This window comes from Tarenaya hassleriana, unplaced genomic scaffold, assembly GCF_000463585.1.
Source record: "Tarenaya hassleriana unplaced genomic scaffold, ASM46358v1 Cleome13, whole genome shotgun sequence".
NCBI classification, from domain to species: domain Eukaryota; kingdom Viridiplantae; phylum Streptophyta; class Magnoliopsida; order Brassicales; family Cleomaceae; genus Tarenaya; species Tarenaya hassleriana.
The window spans coordinates 779,845-800,710 of NW_010963495.1; the positions used below are offsets into that span (position 1 = coordinate 779,845).

General features: G+C 37.0%; 3 protein-coding genes across 6 annotated transcripts; 1 reads left to right on the forward strand and 2 right to left on the reverse strand.

Moving 5' to 3' along the window:
* The first annotated feature begins 5,110 nt into the window (after positions 1–5,110).
* Positions 5,111–6,989, forward strand: LOC104807314. Its single transcript, XM_010532530.2, has 2 exons — positions 5,111–6,472; positions 6,814–6,989. The coding sequence occupies exons 1-2, from the start codon at positions 5,269–5,271 to the stop codon at positions 6,846–6,848; spliced, it is 1,239 nt and encodes a 412-aa protein (XP_010530832.1). The 5' UTR covers positions 5,111–5,268; the 3' UTR covers positions 6,849–6,989.
* A 5,514-nt stretch (positions 6,990–12,503) lies between these two features.
* LOC104807315 (3-ketoacyl-CoA synthase 9-like) lies at positions 12,504–14,091 on the reverse strand. The gene has a single exon (XM_010532531.1). The coding sequence runs from the start codon at positions 14,089–14,091 to the stop codon at positions 12,643–12,645; it is 1,449 nt and encodes a 482-aa protein (XP_010530833.1). The 3' UTR covers positions 12,504–12,642.
* A 1,944-nt stretch (positions 14,092–16,035) lies between these two features.
* On the reverse strand, positions 16,036–18,414 carry LOC104807316 (3-ketoacyl-CoA synthase 9). Of its 4 annotated transcripts, none has more exons than XM_019201883.1 (2): positions 16,685–18,414; positions 16,036–16,484 (listed from the first exon to the last, which is right to left on the reverse strand). In XM_019201883.1, exons 1-2 carry the CDS (start codon positions 18,013–18,015, stop codon positions 16,268–16,270), a joined length of 1,548 nt encoding a protein of 515 aa, XP_019057428.1. In that variant the 5' UTR covers positions 18,016–18,414; the 3' UTR covers positions 16,036–16,267. The 4 variants fall into 4 exon arrangements, with proteins under 4 accessions (XP_019057428.1, XP_010530836.1, XP_019057427.1 ...); XM_010532534.1 differs by having other exon boundaries at positions 16,036–16,479; positions 16,680–18,414; XM_019201882.1 differs by having other exon boundaries at positions 16,036–16,314; positions 16,515–18,413.
* Between the last annotated feature and the right edge of the window lie 2,452 nt (positions 18,415–20,866).

Sequence of the window (20,866 nt, forward strand, 5' to 3'; positions counted from 1 at the left end):
TTCCTGGTGGTTTGTGGTGCAAACGCTTTGGCGCCGGAAAGGCGACATGGTCGAGGAGCCATGGCGGACGTAACTGGGTTGTGTTCCTCTGTTCATCATCTTCTTCACGTAAACAAAACTGTTACAGAGATGATGAGGCGTTAAGGTGTGGGAGATGAAGAGGCATGTATTTATAGATGCAAATGCGGTGGGAAAAAAAAGTCGGCTGTTGCAACTTGCACTACGAGAGAAAATATTAAAGAAAATGATATTATAATATAAAATCATATAATATGTAATGGAAATCGGGGTCTCTCATAGAAAATACAAAAAAAAAATTGTTGAAAAAAAGGGAAAATTCTAAAAGAATCACTAAAATTTTAAAGTTTGACAAAAAAAAAACTATTAAACTTTGATTTTTCAAATAAACATTAAACTTTTGAAATTTGTCAAAAAAATACTTAACTATTCTACGATAATTATTAAAATAAACAAATAAACTGACGTGGTATAAAAAGATGCAAACACGTCAAATTATTAACATTGTTTTTTTATAATTGTACATAGTTCATCTATTTTTTTTGAACCATTTAAAAAATTTAGTATTTTTTTTATAATTACATAAAAGTTTATATATTTTTTTGGATAATTTAAAAAGTTTAGTGTTTTTCTAAATTCATTTAAAAAATTTAATATTTATTTGATAGAAACAAAAGTTCAGTGTTTTTTCTATCAAAATTGTAAAGTTTAGTGGTTTTTTATTTTTTCTTAAAAGAAAAATACAATAAATTCTGTAAATCAAGAATTGTTTTCTCTTTTGTTCCTCTCTATGTATAATGTATTCCTAGATCCCTGTGATTTCGTTTATTGTCAATATTTATCCAGTGAGATATATATGTGTATGGACGATTAGGGTTTCTCGTGAAATGGCTTATAAAAATTTGGGTTACAATCTATATAGGTAATGCCGTGCACATGTCCGAATTTAGCTTAAGCGAGTCTTTGGATTACACTTTTTGGGATGCAAAATAATATAAATGAGTCAAATTTTACTCATTTCACTCCACTCCATTCAAATCTTTAATTTCCATTTCATTATATTCTAGTGGTCCATTTTATTATATATGTAATTCTTCTATGTATTACCATTCAGAGTCGGCTGATCACTGGCGTGTATATAAGAACCACGTGTTCAAAATATCAAATTTTATTCATTTCACTCCATTCCATTCAAATCTTTAATTTCCATTTTATTATTAATGATCATGCAATAAAAAAAAGACGAGTGCACGCTTTCAAACTCAATTCAATACAAAAAAAATATATGCTAGAACAACGTGACCTGATAAATGTGTAAATTATAGTGAAAATGTACGTATACGTAGGGATCCATATACGATTTTTAATGGGTACGTATAATCATTTTCAAAATGTGTCTATTTTATTTTATTTTTATGAAAATAGATATTATTCGAATATATTTTTTAGATACACGTTCAATGATTTCAATTCACGTTTCTGATCATTATCACACAAAAACTCTATTTATAAAATGGATAATTCATTATCAAGCTAATTTTATGTAGAAAATTGTGAAGAAAGCTTCTAAATTTTCAAGAAAAATAGTTTTTCCTATTTTTTTTTTTTGTTTCGTGATCTATAATGATTTTATTTATAGGCACCAAAATGTATATTTTTAAAAAAGGGTTGTAGAAAGAGTCTTGGTTTTTAATGAAAAAAAAATCATAATCTTTTATATAAAACTACATATAACTAAACATTTTTATTGATTTGATAGCTATGCATATTATCACGAGTGTTTAAACTACTTCATACATAAAGTATTCGTACCTGCATTCATATTCATGAAAATTAAATGATATTTCATAAATTATCAACACATCCTTATATATATGCAATAGAAAATCCCATGGTTACAATATAATCCGCAACCATAAAACTCATATCTAATAATGAATTCTTCACAGAAATCCGTTGAATTACATTTAAATATTAGACTCGTTATCTAGATTCATATTTCACATAGAGATAAATTTACATATTCCATTATTGGTGTGCCATCTTTGCTTTTCTTTGGTCGTAAATTCGTAGTTAAAGTCACGAAAAAATCTTATAGAAAATATCTAACTTTAAAAAAATATCAATATAGATACTAAACGTTGAAATAAATATGAAGGTTTCCTTGATCAGTGTTATATTAAAAATGAACTACCTAAATTTTGTCATATTACACATTGGATAAAATATTGAAATATAAATTTTTGAGTATAAAATTTGGTAATATTTAGATAGTTCATTTTTAATATAAAATTCACGTATCAGAGTTAATTCAGCATTCATCTTGAGATTTTTGGTAAAGTTATATATTTTATACGAGATCGTTCGTTAATTAATATATTCCGTTATTGGTTTATCATCTTTCCTTTTCTTTCCGACTTTTATGATATATTTGTTTACGAATTCATAATATCGAATTTTATCTATCATTGGGCCTCGGTTTTAATTAATTGGGCTAACGAATTCGAGCCGGGATAGGGCCGATGATTTTTAACATCGATCGATGCTTTTACGATGATATTGGGTCCGATCCATTGAATTTAAACTTGTTCATATTCTATACTTTTAAGATGTATCTTTTGAAAAAATTTGAACATAAAATTAACATGTATGATCTAGCATGTATGATCTAATCAAGCTTCATTGTTCTTAACTCATAATACATTATAGGTCGAAGTGTTGGCTCCAATAATTGTAGGTCAATCGTTTCATAAAACCGAGTCTTTAATTTATTTGCATATATCTAGTAGCTTTGTCTAATTGAGTCCCAAATGTTACATTTAGTTGATGATAATGAACATCCAACTAAAAAGATTTTATTGGAAATAAATAACTAGATGAAATCTATATATATATATATATATCTTTGAATGTCGATAGTTTTGGTTTTGCCAATAGAGAACACTAATTAGGTTACTAGAGCGAAAACCTTGATGTTCAATTTGCTAACGTGAGGTTATGCATTATTATCTCAAATCCTTTTCTACTTTTTTTTTGTCAATATATATAGGAAATTTAATTATTTACCGGAAAAGGAAAGAAAAATAAAACTCAAATAGGAGGGATTTGGAAATAATGTCGGAATTCTGTTATCGTATAAATATATTGAGTTTTTTTTTTGTATTTATTTATTATACGAACCAAACACCTATAAGACGTAAAAAATAATCCATAAAACATTATCTAGATATAATCGGCAAGAAATGCGATGCGTTAATGGTCGCGTGGTTCGAACCCTACACGTAGACGAACGCATTGCACCTAGAGGGCATTGCCCAAAATTTTTAATTTTGTTATTGAAAAACAAAAATACATATGAAAAGCGGTTTCGATTTATTCACATGGATATGCATACGTGCAATCTTCTTATTACCCTAATGCCACGTCAACCGATGACAAGGCGATTTCCTTGGCTGTGATTGGTCGAAGGCACCCGAGGAGGCAAAAACTCGCTCTCCCTTCACGTGACAACCCTAAGGGTGGGACGTCGAGGCCGATGACATAATCTCTGAAGCAAGTCTCGTACATTTCAACAAAGTGATCTATCAAGATTCGGTCCGAGAAAATTCCTAAATATATAAATAGGATGATTTTTTTTTTTATATGCTTAGCTTTCAACATTATCACATCCTCGATTTTTTCATTATTATCTTGGGAAATAACTTCGATCGGTGATGCGATACAGACAAACTTCTATCCTTGCTGAAATCCCGTTACCAGAAGACAAAAAGCATAAACTGTTTTCTTTTGTATGCATCTCTTGTGAATCAATGAGTACTTTGGTTGTATTCATATATATATATATATATATATATATGTGTGTGTGTGTGTGTGTTTGTGTGTGTGTGAATGAATGAATGAGTACTTTGTACTTGGTTGTGAAGAAACTTGTGTATATGTGTGTGTATTATGCATGCATATGTATTATATATGACGTAGAAAATTTCACTACTTTATTTTAATGTATGCGCACGACGTATATATACATTTTATCATGCATGTAGGTACATGCCCATATTATACATACACATCAGTGTAGTCTTTCATTTATGTAAAAGATTTCATATACGAACTCTTTTTACGGGTATATTCAAGTCATGGCATTAATTTATGCATGCTGATATTTAGGGCTAGTAGATGCATATATATGATTAGGAGCAGAAGGGGTGGCGGGTCGGGTACCCGAAAATATGAGGTTACTCAAACCCGAATATCTCGGATATGTATTTTATTACTCGAATTCATACCCATAAAATCGGGTGTCCGAATTAAACTACCCGTGAGATAATTATCGGGTATCCGCGAGTATCCGACCCCGAATATTTTTAATTATTTTTTTAATCTATTTTTAAAAATATACTTATATATATTCAAAATCATTCAAAATCAATTTAAATTATATTTATATCCAAAATAAATTCATTTTAAAAAATTATCATAGATATATCTAATAATATCTGTTTAATTATTAATATCAAATAAAATAGGGAAAATCCTTAAAAATTCGTCAACTTGCAAATTGCGAGAAAAAAAATTCTGAATTTGCGAGTGTATTTAATTATTCCTTAACTTTGAAAAAATTGATACAATAATTCCTAATCGTTTGTTTAAAAGTGTACGAATATTTGACCAATATTGACTGAAATTCAATCCTACGTGGATTGTGATGTGCAGTGCCACGTCAGATTTTATTTGTCAAGCGACAAATTTTGCGATCTTCATCTTCCTCTTCGTAAGTTCATGAACCTCATCTGCAACTGAAATCCATGGAAACCCATCATTTTTTTTTCTCATTCTCTCTCTGGTTCCGTCGTTTTATCCGACATTGTTTCGACAGATTCTGACGCCTCTGTGAAAGGAGAAACCCGTTAGTGCAAGGGTGGTTTTCTGGACTCTATGCTACAACACCTTTTTAGCCTTTGTGATATTCTTTTATTTCTTTTCATTAATTGAGTTATATAAATATGAGATGTACAGTGGTCTTGGAAGGGGTGAAATATATACAAGAGAAAAGTTTTCTTCTTCGTGTTCTCTCTCTATTTGGTTTCTGGTCTTTGTTCTTCGAAACCCAGAAATCATCTTGTTGAGAAATAGCAAAATGGTATCAGAGCGTACCTAACCTTTTATAATACCTTTCATTTCTTCTTCGCCTCTTTCTTACCCATCTTTCCATTTCTTTTTCGTTCGTCCTCCGCATTTGTTACCTAAGCCATGGCTGATAACACCCCTTCTCTCTCTTCTGCAACCTCCGATATCCCTTCTTCTACATCCTCAATCTCATCCCCAGTTAACCCTAACCCAGATCCTTCTTCTGTTTCTCTCCCCCAACTTTCTTCTGTTCATAACCTTGATCCCTATGCAAATCCTCTTTTTCTTCATGCCGCTGATTCTTCCAGTTTCACCCTTGTTTCTGAAAAATTACAGGGTGAGACTAACTACAACCTTTGGTCCCGCTCTGTTATCAAGGCTTTAATCACGAAGAACAAGCTTGGTTTCATTTTTGGGACACTCCCGAAGCCATCGGAGTCTCATCCCGATTTTGGAGCATGGTCACGCTGTAATGCTCTGGTGGGCACCTGGCTCGCCAACTCGGTTTCCTCTGAAATCGCAAGACTGATTACCTATCTGGACGAGGCTGATGTCATTTGGCAAACTTTGGAAACTCGCTACAAACAGAAGAACGTCTCGAAGATCTTTAATGTGGAGCAGAAAATTGAATCACTGCACCAAGGAGCTTCAGATCTCAACACGTTCTTCACCAAACTCAATACCCTCTGGGAAGAGCTCAAGAACTACGAACCTTACCCTGTTTGTTCTTGTGGTGGTTGCACCTGTCAAGCAAATGCTAAGTTCATCGAGCTCTGTGAACGTCGAAAAGTGGTTCAGTTTTTGATGAAGCTGAATGAGTCTTACTATCCTGCGCGCCGCCAGATTCTGATGCTTGAACCACTGCCCAGTATTTCGAAGGTTTATAACTTGATTTCGCAAGAAGAACACCAAAGGCAGACCCGATCTACTTCTTCTGATTCCGTGGTGTTTCAAACCTCTGCTTCTTCCTTTACCAGAGGTAAACCTTCTTTCACTGCTCAGACCAAGTCTCGTCCAGTTTGTGCTCATTGTGGCCTACAAGGTCATATGGTCCACCGCTGCTACAAGTTGCATGGCTATCCACCTTCTTCGAGGTTTCTTGGGTCTTCTAAACCACCTCTGCTGCCGCGCCCAAAGTCAGGTTCTGACTCTAAGAATCATTACCCTGTTAATATGATTGTCTCTGAGACAGGACATGTGCCCAAGACTTCTACAATGGAACAGGCTCAAGCCTTGTTTGAGAACTTTCAGTCTCAGCTCAAGCTTCTCGGGCCTTCCTCCACAAGTTCAGACTTGGTTGCGGATCCTAAGCCATCTCCCACACCAGGTATAAACCTCTCTTCTTTTTCTACCCACATACTTTCTCTCATAAAACCACACCATCAACCTTCCTCCCTCTGGATAATAGATACTGGAGCGAGTTCGCATGTTTGCTGTGATCTAGCTTGGTTCTCTGATATTCATACTATCTCACCCATTTCAGTCACTTTGCCAAATGGCTCGATGTTATCAGTGTCTCAATCTGGCACTATCACTCTTTCTGATTTTTTGGTACTCAAATCTGTTTTGTTTATCTCATCTTTTCGTTTCAATCTTCTTAGTGTTAGTTCCCTCACAAAACACAATCCTTATTTGGTGTCTTTCTCTCATGATGCTTGCCATATTCAGGACCCTATGCAGGGCTTGATGATTGGGAGGGGTGAGCTTATCCAGAATTTATACATTCTACAGCCGTTTTCAGTTTCTTCTCATTCACTGCCTTCTACTCCAGCTTTTTCTCTCTCCACCGTTGATCTCTGGCATCAACGTCTTGGACATCTCTCCAGTTACAAAGTGCAAGCATCAAGCACCTCTTCAAATTTGTCTTTTATTCCTTCAAATTTTGTTAATACAGATTGCAGTATATGTCCTCTAGCTAAGCAACGAAAACTTTCCTTTCCTGTTGGTCGACATTTGTCTGTAAATCCTTTTGACTTATTACACATTGATACCTGGGGACCCTTTCACATGCCAACTGTTGATGGCCATCGTTACTTTTTAACAATTGTTGATGACTGCTCTCGGACTACCTGGCTTTATCTTCTTCATTCCAAGAGTGATGTTCTATCTGTTTTTCCTGAATTTCTCAGCCATATTGAAACTCAATTTGCTGTCAAAGTTAAGGGCATTCGCTCAGACAATGCCCCTGAGTTGTCTTTTAAGTCATTACTCTCTACAAAGGGAATAACCCATTATTTTTTGTGTCCTTACACACCGGAACAAAACTCCGTTGTCGAAAGAAAACACCAACATATACTAAACGTCGCTCGATCTCTCTTGTTTCAATCGAACATCCCTTTAGCATATTGGGGTGATTGCATTAAAACTGCCATTTACATCATAAACCGTATTCCTAGCCCTGTTCTTAACCATCAGACCCCTTTTGAAATACTTACTAAGACCAAACCTACCTACAAACACATGAAAACTTTCGGTTGTTTATGTTTCACTTCAACTCTCCCTAAAGACCGACATAAGTTTTCTCCGAGAGCATCACCTTCTGTGTTTTTGGGTTATCCCCATGGTATCAAAGGTTACAAAGTCTTAAATTTAGAGACAAATGTCGTTACCATATCCAGGAACGTGGTTTTCCATGAGCATATTTTTCCTTTCAGAAAATCTGCTCCATCTCCTGTTGTTTTAGATTTCTTTCCCCCTCATCCTTCTCCTTACTACTTTGATTCTTCAGTAATTCCTCTCTCTATTCCTTCTTTGTCCCCTTCATCTATTCCTTCTTCATCTTCAGCTTCTTTACCACAAGACCCAATTCCAGACATTACTTCACCTCCTGTGTCTGTTTCTCCTCGATCCCCTGTTTCTTCTTCTTCTCAAACATCTAATCATATTTCTCCTTCTCCGTCCTCTATCTCTAAAGCTCTTTCCTCTTCTCCCTCCTTAACTCCTCCTCCTTTACAAATAGTTGAATATCAAGAGGCCAATCGAAAGTCACAGCGAGCAACACATCCTCCAGCCTATCTTTCAGATTATCATTGTTACCACATACATCACAATACCCCTCCACCTCACTCTCCCACAACCCTGTACCCCTTATCTCATTTCTTATCTTACACTAAACTCACTCCTTCATATAAACCCTTTGCTCTATCCATCCTAACCTCTTCAGACCCGAAAACTTACAACCAAGCTTCCAAATCTGAAACTTGGAGGTCTGCCATGAAAGCTGAGTTAGAGGCTCTGTCTCGCACAAAAACTTGGGACCTGTGTACTCTTCCTGATGGTAAAGCAGCAGTAGGTTGCAAGTGGGTTTTCAAAACCAAATATCATGCAGATGGTTCTATTGAGCGTCATAAAGCTCGATTGGTCGCAAAGGGGTATACTCAGATTGAGGGATTGGATTACTTGGATATTTTCAGTCCGGTAGCTAAGCTTACTTCTGTCAGGGTTGTTCTTGCTCTTGCTGCTTCGCAGAATTGGCTCCTTTCCCAATTGGATGTTTCTAATGCGTTTTTAAATGGAGAATTATCGGAGGAGATCTACATGAAGCTCCCTCCTGGATACTCTCTACTTACGGGGGAGACAGTTTCAGACGCCTCTGTTTGTCGGCTACACAAATCGATTTATGGTCTTAAGCAAGCTTCAAGGCAATGGAATATCAAGCTCTCTCGAACACTTCTTGATGCTGGTTTTAAACAATCTACAGCTGACACTTCTGTTTTTCAGCAGCAAGTTGATGGCAAAATTACAATGGTATTGATATATGTAGATGACCTACTGCTTGCTGGAAATGATGCTGCCATGATTACATCTACCAAGATCCTCCTTCAAAGCCATTTTCAGATTAAGGATCTCGGTTCTCCGAGATATTTCCTGGGCATTGAAATATCTCGATCTGCTAAAGGGATTCACTTATGTCAGCGCAAGTATGCATTAGAACTGTTGGAGGAGTATGGTTTGCTGGGCTCAAAACCTGTTCAGATTCCTTTGGATGCTCGTGATAAATTGGCCAAAGATTCTGACACTCTGTTACAGGATGCCTCCTTTTATCGCCAATTAGTTGGAAAGCTCATCTACCTCTCTGTAACTCGGCCGGATATCTGTTTTTCAGTACAGAAATTAAGTCAATATATGTCGAATCCTTGCTCTACTCATTTACACGCTGCCTTCAGAGTTTTGAGATATTTGAAATCTTCTCCTGGTCAAGGGCTCCTGTATTCTGCAGATTCATCTCTCACTCTCAAAGCATACTCTGATGCGGATTGGGCTTCTTGCCCTGACAATCGCCGTTCAGTTACTGGTTATTGCGTCTTTCTAGGCAGCTCTATGGTCTCCTGGAAATCGAAGAAACAAGCCACTGTCTCTCGGAGTAGCGCTGAATCTGAGTATCGTGCCTTGGCCCAAACATCCTGTGAACTAATCTGGTTAGCGAGTCTATTGCGTGATCTTGCCATGCCTTGCTCTCAACCTTACAACATATACTGTGATAATCAGTCTGCTCTACATCTTGCCAGCAACCCCATTTTACATGAACGAACGAAACACGTTCAACTTGACTGTCATTTTATTCGAGAGCACATTGCTTCTGGTTTACTGAAACTGCTTCATGTTCGCTCTACTGACCAAGTTGCGGACATCCTCACCAAGCCCTTGACTTGTATTCTCCATCTTGCGGGGGAGTTTTATCTGACATTGTTTCGACAGATTCTGACGCCTCTGTGAAAGGAGAAACCCGTTAGTGCAAGGGTGGTTTTCTGGACTCTATGCTACAACACCTTTTTAGCCTTTGTGATATTCTTTTATTTCTTTTCATTAATTGAGTTATATAAATATGAGATGTACAATGGTCTTGGAAGGGGTGAAATATATACAAGAGAAAAGTTTTCTTCTTCGTGTTCTCTCTCTATTTTGGTTTCTGGTCTTTGTTCTTCGAAACCCAGAAATCATCTTGTTGAGAAATAGCAAAACGTCGTTTCTCGCCGTACCCCGATCCGGGTAATTCGGATCCTCTGGCTCCATCGCTGTGGCGTTCGGCGGCGGCGGCGGCGGCGTTCGCGATGGTTTCTTCTGTGCCATTGACACAAGTGGCCGTCAAGAAGTCATCTGTTGGGACCAGAATTATTCGTCTCCATCTACGTCTCCTTTCTCTGCTTCCACGAGCAACATGATTCCGTCCATGGCTTCTCTCTCAGGCGGCGATGGGTTTCTCTACGGTGTTTTATCGAACATTTCTCGGGCGTTTTGTTTCAGTTCCCTAATGTCCTCTTCAGGTACGGATCTTGTCCCTGTTGCTTACCGGACCAATGCTTACTCCCATATCGCCTTGGGGAAGAGCCATGTTTGTGCAGTTATAGGAGCTTACTACTCGGATCATGATTCGGGCATTGTCGATTGTTGAGAGATTTCGAGAACTTCGAACAATAGCTTGGTTGCGAAATATGGAATTTAACGTGGAAATAAAATCTGACGTGGCACCACACATCACAATCCACGTAGGATTGAGTTTTAGTTAATATTGGTCAAATATTCAATCTGACACTTTTAAACAAGATTAGGAATTAGTGTGATACTTTTTTAAAGTATTTCAGGAATAATTAAACACACTTGTAAATTTAGAAAAAAAAAATTTCTCCCAATTTGCAAGTTGGAGAATTTTTTAGGAGATTTTTCCAATAAAATAACACAAAATCTAATTATTAAAATTTAGTAGATATTTTTTATTATCCGAATATATGCGGATACCGGTGAGATAATATCAATTACCCGAATCCGAACCCATAAATTCGGGTATTCCAATATCATTACTCGGTCTCATATCTCATTGCCTCGAATACTCAATGTTGTATCCAAAATTCAGATTTTTTGCTCATCCCTAGTGGAGCGGAATTGTGTTACGGAAATTGTCCATGCTGTCTGTTTGATTCGGTTAATTTGGACCAAGTTCACGTAGGATGAAGGCTACTTACCATCATCACATACATGACAAGCATGCACATCACCATATATAGGAGGGATATCACATACCTAATTTGTGGGTTTCTCTTATTTTGTATACACATATATACTAGCATACATGTGTGTAGATGTTGACGTGTTATGTGTATATATATATATATGCGTGTAAATGCACAAAGGCATATATATACGTATGTGCACCATCTCGTTTCAAACATTATATATGGAAATTATCTTTATCTTATACAAACGCATGATAAATCATATGAGATAAAATGAATTAATGTATGATTCATTAAAGCTCATATCGCAAAATACATCCATGCATGTACATGAACATATTATGTATCTACTTCTAATTCAATTCACCATTAAAAAAAATACGTAGTGGCGTATGCATGGTAAGAAATGCCAAAGGATGATGCACGTATAATTACTTTTTTTCTGTGTCGTATATATACGCATACGCATATGTCACACTTTAGATGTATTCGATACACACACATCACGTACTTTGTGGCTTTTGCAGAGAAATCGGCTCCGTTGCAGACTGTTCCGTAAATTGCTCCATTTTCCACTAACACTCGCAGTTTTCTAAATATTTAACGATGAATAAATTGTAATATATATATATATATATATGTAAGTGGACTATATGCAATGCAGTATTTATGTACAACAGTACAATATGTTTTTAATTATGCATAACTCTTACCATATTTCAAATAAAAAGGATCGGCCCACTTAAGTAGGTCCAATTAATATGCGGTTCCATATGGAAATATAATGTTGCAAATTAGTTTATCATTTCTTTTTGTCAATTGATGTTGTAAAATTTCCGAGCTCTCATAACATTCCTCAAATTGTACAAATCGCCAGCATTTCACAAACATATATATGGGCACATAGATATATATATATATATATATATATATATATATATATATATATATCTACACACATATTGAGTAGCAAAAGATTTGATTCAAAATCTCTATTGGTAACATCCTAAGCAAAGTATTAAATATTTTGAGCACTAGATAGCTCTCGGAGGAGGACAGATGCTCAAGAGTGTATAGACGAATTTGACAGCAAAATTGTTTTGGCAAATTCAGACAATTTTTTTTTTGTTATATGCAATTAAAATATTAAATATTGAACCCTACGTATCACTCCATGAAATATTTGACAGCAAATTTGATTTGGCGCTGTATTGAAAACCTTTTATATATATATATATATATATATATATATACCCTTACCCTTTTTTAAAGTAAAATTAAAATGTGCGATTCTAGACATAATCCAATACGATTCTTTCTTAATTCAAACTTGGAATAATTGTTTATGCGTTTCACACACGCTCTCGAAACCCAATAAATCAAACTAAACCAGCTTTTATTCGTTAATAATTGGACCACGAAATGAATACATTGTAAGGGATGATCAAATCTTCACGAAAAAGAACGCACATATATATATATATAGTAGAATATATATAATAATTTGGACCGACAAATCATGAAACCATTGCGAGGTTTCGGTGGATCAGAGATCGATCTTCACCGGATACCTATCCGAACAATCTTCCCAAGGGTTGTTTTTCGAAGGCTTGACGTTTCGCAACGCCGTCCAGACCGCACTGTTACACTTGAACCCTGATCCGAGAGCAATCTGCCAAACCCTATCTCCCTTCTTCATCCTTCCTTTCGCTTCCATGTACGCCAACTCGTACCAAATGGAGCTCGAGGAAGTGTTACCAAATCTGTGCAATGTCATCCTCGACGCCTCCACGTCTGCCGGCTGAAGCTTCAGACTCTCCTCGAGCTCATCGATCAGCGCTCTACCCCCTGCATGGATGCAGAAATGCTCGAACGCGAGCTTGAAATCCGGGACGTAGTTCTTGATCTTGGCTCTGAACCATTTCTTGGCGATGAAATTCGTCAGGAAGATAAGTTTTTCGCTCGTGGGAAGGACGAGTGGACTCAGGGCGGCGATATTTGTCTTGAGGGCTTTGCCAGCGACAAGGGGCAGATCTTTGGACAAAGAAACTCCTGTCTTGCCAGTCTCGTCTTGTTCGTGGTTTACACATCTGAACGACTTGTCATCGGCTCCCGTATGCGTCCGGACAGAGTGTACGAGCTTGTACTTGGAACGCTTCCGGTCTCCTGACTTGTTGGAGAGCAAAACGGCGGCTCCCCCGTACCGGAACAATGCATTGCTAACCAACATCGACCGGTTATAACCGGTGTACATGTTCAGAGAGAGATTCTCTGTGCTGACCACAACAGCGTAAGTACTGTTCCTGTGAACACGTAACAAGTCCTTGGCAAGATCGATGGCGATGACACCGGCACTACAACCCATCCCTCCAAGATTGTAACTTTTTATGTTTCCCCTCAGTTTGTACTTGTTAACAACAATCGAAGATAGCGAAGGGGTCGGGTTAAACAAGCTCGAGTTCACGACGAGTATGCTGATGTCACGAGGATCAATCTTTGCGTTTTCGAAGAGATTGTCCAGGGCACCGAACATTGCTTGCTGCGTTTCCTCACGCGCCGCGGCTATGGTCTGCCTTGGTGGGACACAGAGCAGTGGCTCGGGGAGGTAGGTTTCGTCCCCTAGGCCCGAACGCTCTAGAATCTTCCGCACAAATTCGAGGCTCTTCTCATCTTTCGCGTTGCGCTTATATTTGGCGGCATGGTCCATAATACTTTGGAGACTGACCTTGAGATGAGGAGGAGGGAGATAACATGAGAAGTCAACGAGGTAAACGGGGCGTGGTCGGGACATGGCGTAGAGGGTCGACAAGAAAACGACAACGGCAAAGAATACGGCCACAATGACAGGGCTATTCTGAAAATGGAGGACGAGGTTTTGGAGATCGTTAGGGCTAAGCCGAGAGGCCTTCATGGCTAATACCGCCATTAAAGGCACCGAGCAGAGTTTCAAGAAGTGTGTCATTAGGTAATGGTAAAATAGCTTTACGTTATTCATTGTGAGAGAGTGTTTTTGAAAGAGAAACAAAAAGGAGAAGACATGCATATATATATATATATATATATTTATATATATATATGTAGATGCGTATGATACACATGTTGAATATAGAAATAATGAAATGCATGTGGGTGTTGTGTGTGCATATACACATTTTAAGGAATCTTGGAAAACTGTATACTCGTTGGCATATAAAAGGAAAACGCCTTACTCTTCCCGCATTTGAAGCATCTATTTTTTTATTTATATATCTTCTTCTTCTTCTTATTATTATTATTTATAGTTTGAAGCAAGCATTCAGTCCTCTTTTTTATATGACTAAAACGCATCAATTTTAAAAGTTGGAAATCACTGCATAAGTTGGTAGAACTAGAAATCAATTATAACATTGGTCTTCATCCAGTAATTTTCAAGGATCCTAACATTGATACAGATGGTGTAATTTATGCAGGTCATTATAAAAAATACATTCTCTTTACTATTTTGACTTCAACACATACCCTTATTCGATTGTGATCATGTGATTAGAAATGTAGTCTGGTCACATATTGATTCGATTGCTCATAATTTATAATTTATAATGTTTTTATTAAATGATTAGTGATATATATAATAAATAAATATAAAAAATTAGTGTGATCATCACAAATTTAACGTTATTACCAATGAAAAACAATATGTGACCAATCTATATTTTTGGTGACATGGATTACAAGATAGTGAAAAAAAAAGTATATGTTGAAGTCAAAATAGTAAAAAGAGGTTATTTTTTATATAATACCAATGAAGTTTTCGTAATTATTAGAGACTACCTAAATTAGTTTTTTTTTAAATATAACTTACTTGGGTGTTAAGAAAATACAACGTGGATCATGTGTGTTATATTCCATCGACAGACTGTGCCAATGATTTAACTTGCAAGTATCATTACATAAGTGTAAATAAACATTACTTACATATCTATAGATAATTATAACTTATTTTAAAAATAGCTGTGAATATATATATAGATATATATATATATATATATATATATATACATATATATATATAGATATTCCATGCGGTCTAATAACGTAATGGCCACTGGAACTTGGTTTGACACGTTTCCCAAAATTCAGGGTTTAGTTTTGGTAAAGTTGTCTAATGCCTAAAATGGGCTATATATATATATATATGATATAAAAAAAAATTGAAATTCCATGTGGCACTAATACTTGAATTTTTGTGTACCTTATAATATTATGTTTATATTTTTTTTTGTGAAATAACCGAATGGGATAATACCTTCATAAATTGAAACTCGTTCCACCAGTAACAATCGCATACACGGAATGGCATTAGATCATAGTGTAGGGTACAAAGTTCATATACACACGGGATTGTTTCTTGATGATTGTCAAACAAGCTGGGTCGGGTCGGACCCATCTTTAAATTGGGTTTTGGTTTTAAAGGCCCAACCAACAACTTCTGTGGCCCATATTTAAAGGCCCAACCAACAAGCTTGTCATGAAACAAGACATTAAATCTCAATTAAGATTTTGTTTTTTTTGGTAGGCAGTTAAAGTAATCAACCAAGAGTCAACTGTTTTTTGCCACATTAAATCTGCGCAGCTGTAAGGTCCATTCTGTAAATGATTGACGACAGATTGAAAAGTCTGCTAAAGCTGGTTATTTCCCAAATGCTGGACCTTGAAAAAGGTCATGGAGTAAGGTTAAATTAAATTAAATTAACTTTAGAATAAAGTTTCTGCGTTATAATTATTGCAAACTTTTGTGATTTCTGAAGCAGAACGTACTTCACCAAACAAACAACACTCGATTAATTTACCCAATTCCAAGATTCAACGAATTGAAATTCAAGGAAAGCGGTTGATTGCTTGCACTCAACCCATTCTCTGCAACTTTCTTGCAAGCTTTACACACTCATATATGCGCCAATTGAGTAACAAAACCTTCAAAATGATTCAATACCATTAACGGGTTTTCTTGATCAAGTAGGGAAAAAATGAAGATAACCCTCGTAATCAACAACTAACACAGACTAAACGATCAAAGCAGTGGGCAGAAGAAGCGTATGACATGACAAGAAAATATCAGACCAGACTGTAAATTTGGACCGACCATTGTCCAAGACCAATCTAAGTTGAGTTTTTTTTTTCTGGGGGGTGAATCAAAGATCAATCTTAACAGGGTATCTGTAGATGCAATCTTCCCAAGGACTGTTGACCGAAGGCTTGACATTGCGTAAAGCCACCCAGACCGCGCTGTTACACTTGAACCCGCTTCCGAAAGCAATCTGCCATACCCGGTTTCCTTTCCTCATCCTGCCTTTAGCCTCGGTGTAAGCCAGTTCATACCAAATGGAGCTCGAAGAAGTGTTACCAAACCTGTGTAGCGTCATTCTCGATCTTCCCAAGGACTGTTGACCGAAGGCTTGACATTGCGTAAAGCCACCCAGACCGCGCTGTTACACTTGAACCCGCTTCCGAAAGCAATCTGCCATACCCGGTTTCCTTTCCTCATCCTGCCTTTAGCCTCGGTGTAAGCCAGTTCATACCAAATGGAGCTCGAAGAAGTGTTACCAAACCTGTGTAGCGTCATTCTCGATGCCTCCACATGTGTTGGCGACAGCTGCAGATTCTTTTCAAGCTCATCAATCACCGCTCTCTCATCAATCCCCGCTCTTCCACCCGCGTGGATACAGAAATGCTCAAAGGCGAGCTTGAAATCGGGGATGTAAGGTTTGATCTTTGCGTTGAACAGTCTCTTAGCGACCAAAGTCATGAAGAACAGAAGCTGCTCGCTTATCGGAAGAACTAGTGGACCCAAAGTGGTGATATTTGTCTTAAGGGCTTCCCCAGCAATAGCCATTAGATCCTTGGACAGAGAAACACCGGTTTTGCCATTGTCGTCCTGTTCTTGGTACACACATTTGAAAGCCTTATCATCAGCACCCTTATGGGTTCGGATAGTGTGAACCAACTTGTACTTCGACCGTCTCCTGTCACCTGACTTGTTGGACAGCAACATCGCGGCTCCACCAACGCGGAACAAGCAATTGGGGATCAACATCGATTTCTTATTACCAAAGTACCAGTTCTGAGTGATATTCTCTGTGCTAACCACAACAGCATAAGTGTTCCTATGAACTTGCAACAAGTCCTTGGCAAGATCAATGGAGATGACACCTGCGCTACAACCCATTCCTCCAAGATTGTAACTTTTGATATTCCCTCTAAGCTTGTATTTGTTAATGATCATGGCAGATAACGAGGGAGTTGGGTTGAACAAACTACAGTTCACGACCAATATACCAATGTCCCTAGGTTTAATCTTGGTATTTTCGAACAGACTGTCGAGGGCACCGAACATTACCTGCTCCGCCTCCTCTCGAGCCGCCGCCATTGTCGGCTTCGGAGGGATACAGTGGAGAGCCTCCGGGAGATACGTCTCTTCGCCGAGACCAGAACGCTCGAGAATCTTCCTCTGAAACTGGAGCGACGAGTCATCGAAATCTTCAATGAGCCTCGAATGATCCATGAATTTCTGAAACTTGACCTGCATATGCGATGGAGGCTTGTAGCAAGAATAGTCAACGAGGAAAACGGATCTGGGTCGGGTCATGATGTAGACAGTGGACCCGAAGACGAGAACGGCGGAGAAGACGATGACGCCGACGAGGTTGTACTGGAGATGGATCCAGAGATGTCGGAGATCATCTGGGCTAAGCCGAGAGGCCTCTAAGGCTACGATCGCCATCAACGGGACCAAGCAGAGCTTCCACATGTGGGTTATGATGTAATGGTAACCCAGCTTCACGTACTTCATGTTGACGCTCTGCAAGAAATTGGGAAGCTTCCGCGTCCCGTCCTGGGTGCGGATCTGTACGGATCCTCCATTGACGGGTTCGGCGTTCATGGCGAATTCGAAAACAGAGGCTCCCTTCTTTCTCCGCAGAAATCGAGGGTTTTCAGGAATCTGGGTTATTTTTTTGCTATATACGGCGGAGAAATCAGGTCGTGGGCATATATATATAATGCGAAATCTGGAGAATTGGAATGCAAAAAGAGGGAGGAGTATTTTAGGGTTTTCTTCTCCGGGTTTGGTGGGACTGATCCAACTAAAAACAGAAAACGAACACCATTGATGAACACCCTCAAGGATTCACGTGTAGTACCCAAAGTAATTGAGAGGGAGAGAGGAAGAGGAAACAGTCGATCTGTCTGCTAAATCCTCTGCCTTTTTTTCCCCCTTTTTCTCGTTTTTTGTCCAAAAAAAAAAAAAGATTGAACTGTGATTCGATTCAAGAGTGTATTATTATCATATGGCGTCTGTGTCATATATAGAGAGAAATGGAATGGCAGAGAATGGTCGAAGACGAAGCCCACACACGCGCCTCGGGAAGGGTATAAATGTAATTTTAAAGTCGGCATCTTTTGGGGGGTGGGGGAGAGAGGGGGGGAGTCAAAATTGGAAACTCGGGAGGTATTTGCCATCCTGTCTAGATTCTCTTGTAATCAATTTGTTAATGGCAATAAATGTGTTATACTCAATTGCATTTAAATCCACGTCCGATGGAACGCGCAACTACACACGGTGGTACTTCTGATTTCCATATATGTCTATTTTATTCTTTTTAATAATAATATATCACATGCAAAATAAAACATCACATTTAAAAATTTTAACAGATGAAATGCATTACTACTAATAGAGAACGAGTTCGTAGTGTTATACCATATCTTGTCTAATTATATCCATAAAATTTAATTATTCCAATTTTAAAACATATCCACATATTTTGAATTTGATTTAATATATATATATATATATATATATATACGGTACGATTCCATTTCATTTTATTTCTATATCCGGTGAGGCAAGAGGAAAACAAAAGGAAACGAGAGAGAAGAAAAATGAAAGGCTGAAGAGTCCAATAGCATAAAATGGGCCTATATTATGGGCCCAAACCCAAACCATGTATTTATTCGTAATTTGTCGTTGGTCCTACGACTCCTACCCCCACATAACATTATAGTTGGACCTCACTCATCTCTCTATCTCAAAAAAAAAAAAAAAAAAAAAAACCATTTGGATATTCTTTGATTCCCATGAAAATTCTATATGAATGCACTTACTCTTCAATATATATATATATAATACACATTTTTTTCAATGATATCTTTTACTCTCTTCTAAACTATCATTTGTTTGTGAAAAAAAGAATACCATTTGTTTACCAAGAAAATGATTAAAGAATTGGCACCAAACAGATGTGTTTCGATTTTACGAAGCCAAAAGGAAATCATATCAAGCGGTTTTTATTTGGTTTATAATCGAATCAACACATAAATTCAACTGAAACACCTCATAGTTATAATCTTTTTAAAACTAAAAAATAAATAGAATATGAAACAAACCAAATATAAAACAATAACAAACTAACAAATGTTTATAAAAAAAAAAACAATAACAAACCGAATCCTGATCAAATATCCAAAATTAGGGAGGACCAAACCAGTTATTAACCGAATAACCGAATCAAATAAAAAATAACCGTATCCAAACCAAATTGCCATCAAAACTGAATAGTTATAATTTCTTCAAATCCAAAAAAATCGAAACCGAATAAAAAAATAACAAAAAATATCGATCATTTCTTTGTAAAAATGAATTTTTCAAAGAAACCGAACCAAAGTTCATATAAAAACCGAATAATTACAATTTTTTAAAAACCGAAATAATAAAATCTGAATATAACCAAACCAAATCTGAATTGGGGAATTTTAACAACGGCTTCAAATACAGTATCAGGAAATACCGCTTGTGGAACCTCAAAATCCACGGGCTCCACACCTATCCAAAATCAATATAAAAAAGGGAAAATCACAGAAAAATACCTGTATTTTTACAAAACTCCCAGATAAATACCTGTACTATAAAATTCGTAAATAAATACCTATACTTTTCAAAACTCTCATATAAATACCCGTACTTTTAAAAAATTACCAAATAAAACATTCACTGTTGACGGCATTTAACGTTGAACCAAAAAAATTGATGATTCAGCGCTAATAAAATCTGAGTAAGTATCCACGTGTTTAGCCATGTCGGACTAACCGATTCAATTAATCGGATCGGTTTGAAAAATAATCAATCCGGTTTGGTAAAAAAATGGAAACCCTAAAAGTTTATTTCTCATTCCCAACCACGATTTCTCATGTCATTTTTTCCATCTCCCTGCGCCATTCCTCCCGCTTTCTCCTCTCTGTTCCTCATCGGCTTTCTCCTCATCCTCGACTCATCGTTATTCTTCACCGTCGGCCTATCTCTCGCATCCTACCTCGTCGGTTCTTAGGTAAGTATGTATGGTATTAGTTAGTTGAATTCCATTTTCAAAATTTTAGGGTTTATGTTTCATATATTTCACATTCATGTTGATGTTTGAGTGCTACGCTTTTGTTTTCTTAGATTTAAGTTTATGTTGAGTTCTTCTTTGTGGTTGGATTATGTTGATTGATGTTTAATGTTTGTGCTTGCGGAGTTTCAGATTCATGAGTTCGACAGATTCACAAGTCTATTGCAGTAACAGATTTTTCTCATATGTTTGCTTCCATTTTGATGTCAGAATCGTAAATGAATTAAGATGATTCGTTTCAGGGAAATTATTCACACATGTGGAAATGGGTCGATGACGCCATTATCGAAGAACTACAATCATTGAAAGAGGAGTTCAAAGTTCGAAATGAGAAGATCGAAGTTCGGG

What these genes read in the sequence shown, in the direction of transcription:
- LOC104807316 (XM_019201883.1), bottom strand. Translation starts at nt 18,015, where the DNA reads ATGAACGCCGAACCCGTCAATGGAGGATCCGTACAGATCCGCACCCAG. An exon ending in TCGAGAATGACGCTACACAG is followed by an intron (nt 16,485 to 16,684) that starts GTTTGGTAACAC and finishes GACGCTACACAG; the next exon opens with GTTTGGTAACACTTCTTCGA.
- LOC104807315 (XM_010532531.1), bottom strand. Translation starts at nt 14,091, where the DNA reads ATGAATAACGTAAAGCTATTTTACCATTACCTAATGACACACTTCTTG.
- LOC104807314 (XM_010532530.2), top strand. Translation starts at nt 5,269, where the DNA reads ATGGCTGATAACACCCCTTCTCTCTCTTCTGCAACCTCCGATATCCCT. An exon ending in TAAGCCATCTCCCACACCAG is followed by an intron (nt 6,473 to 6,813) that starts GTATAAACCTCT and finishes TGCCATATTCAG; the next exon opens with GACCCTATGCAGGGCTTGAT.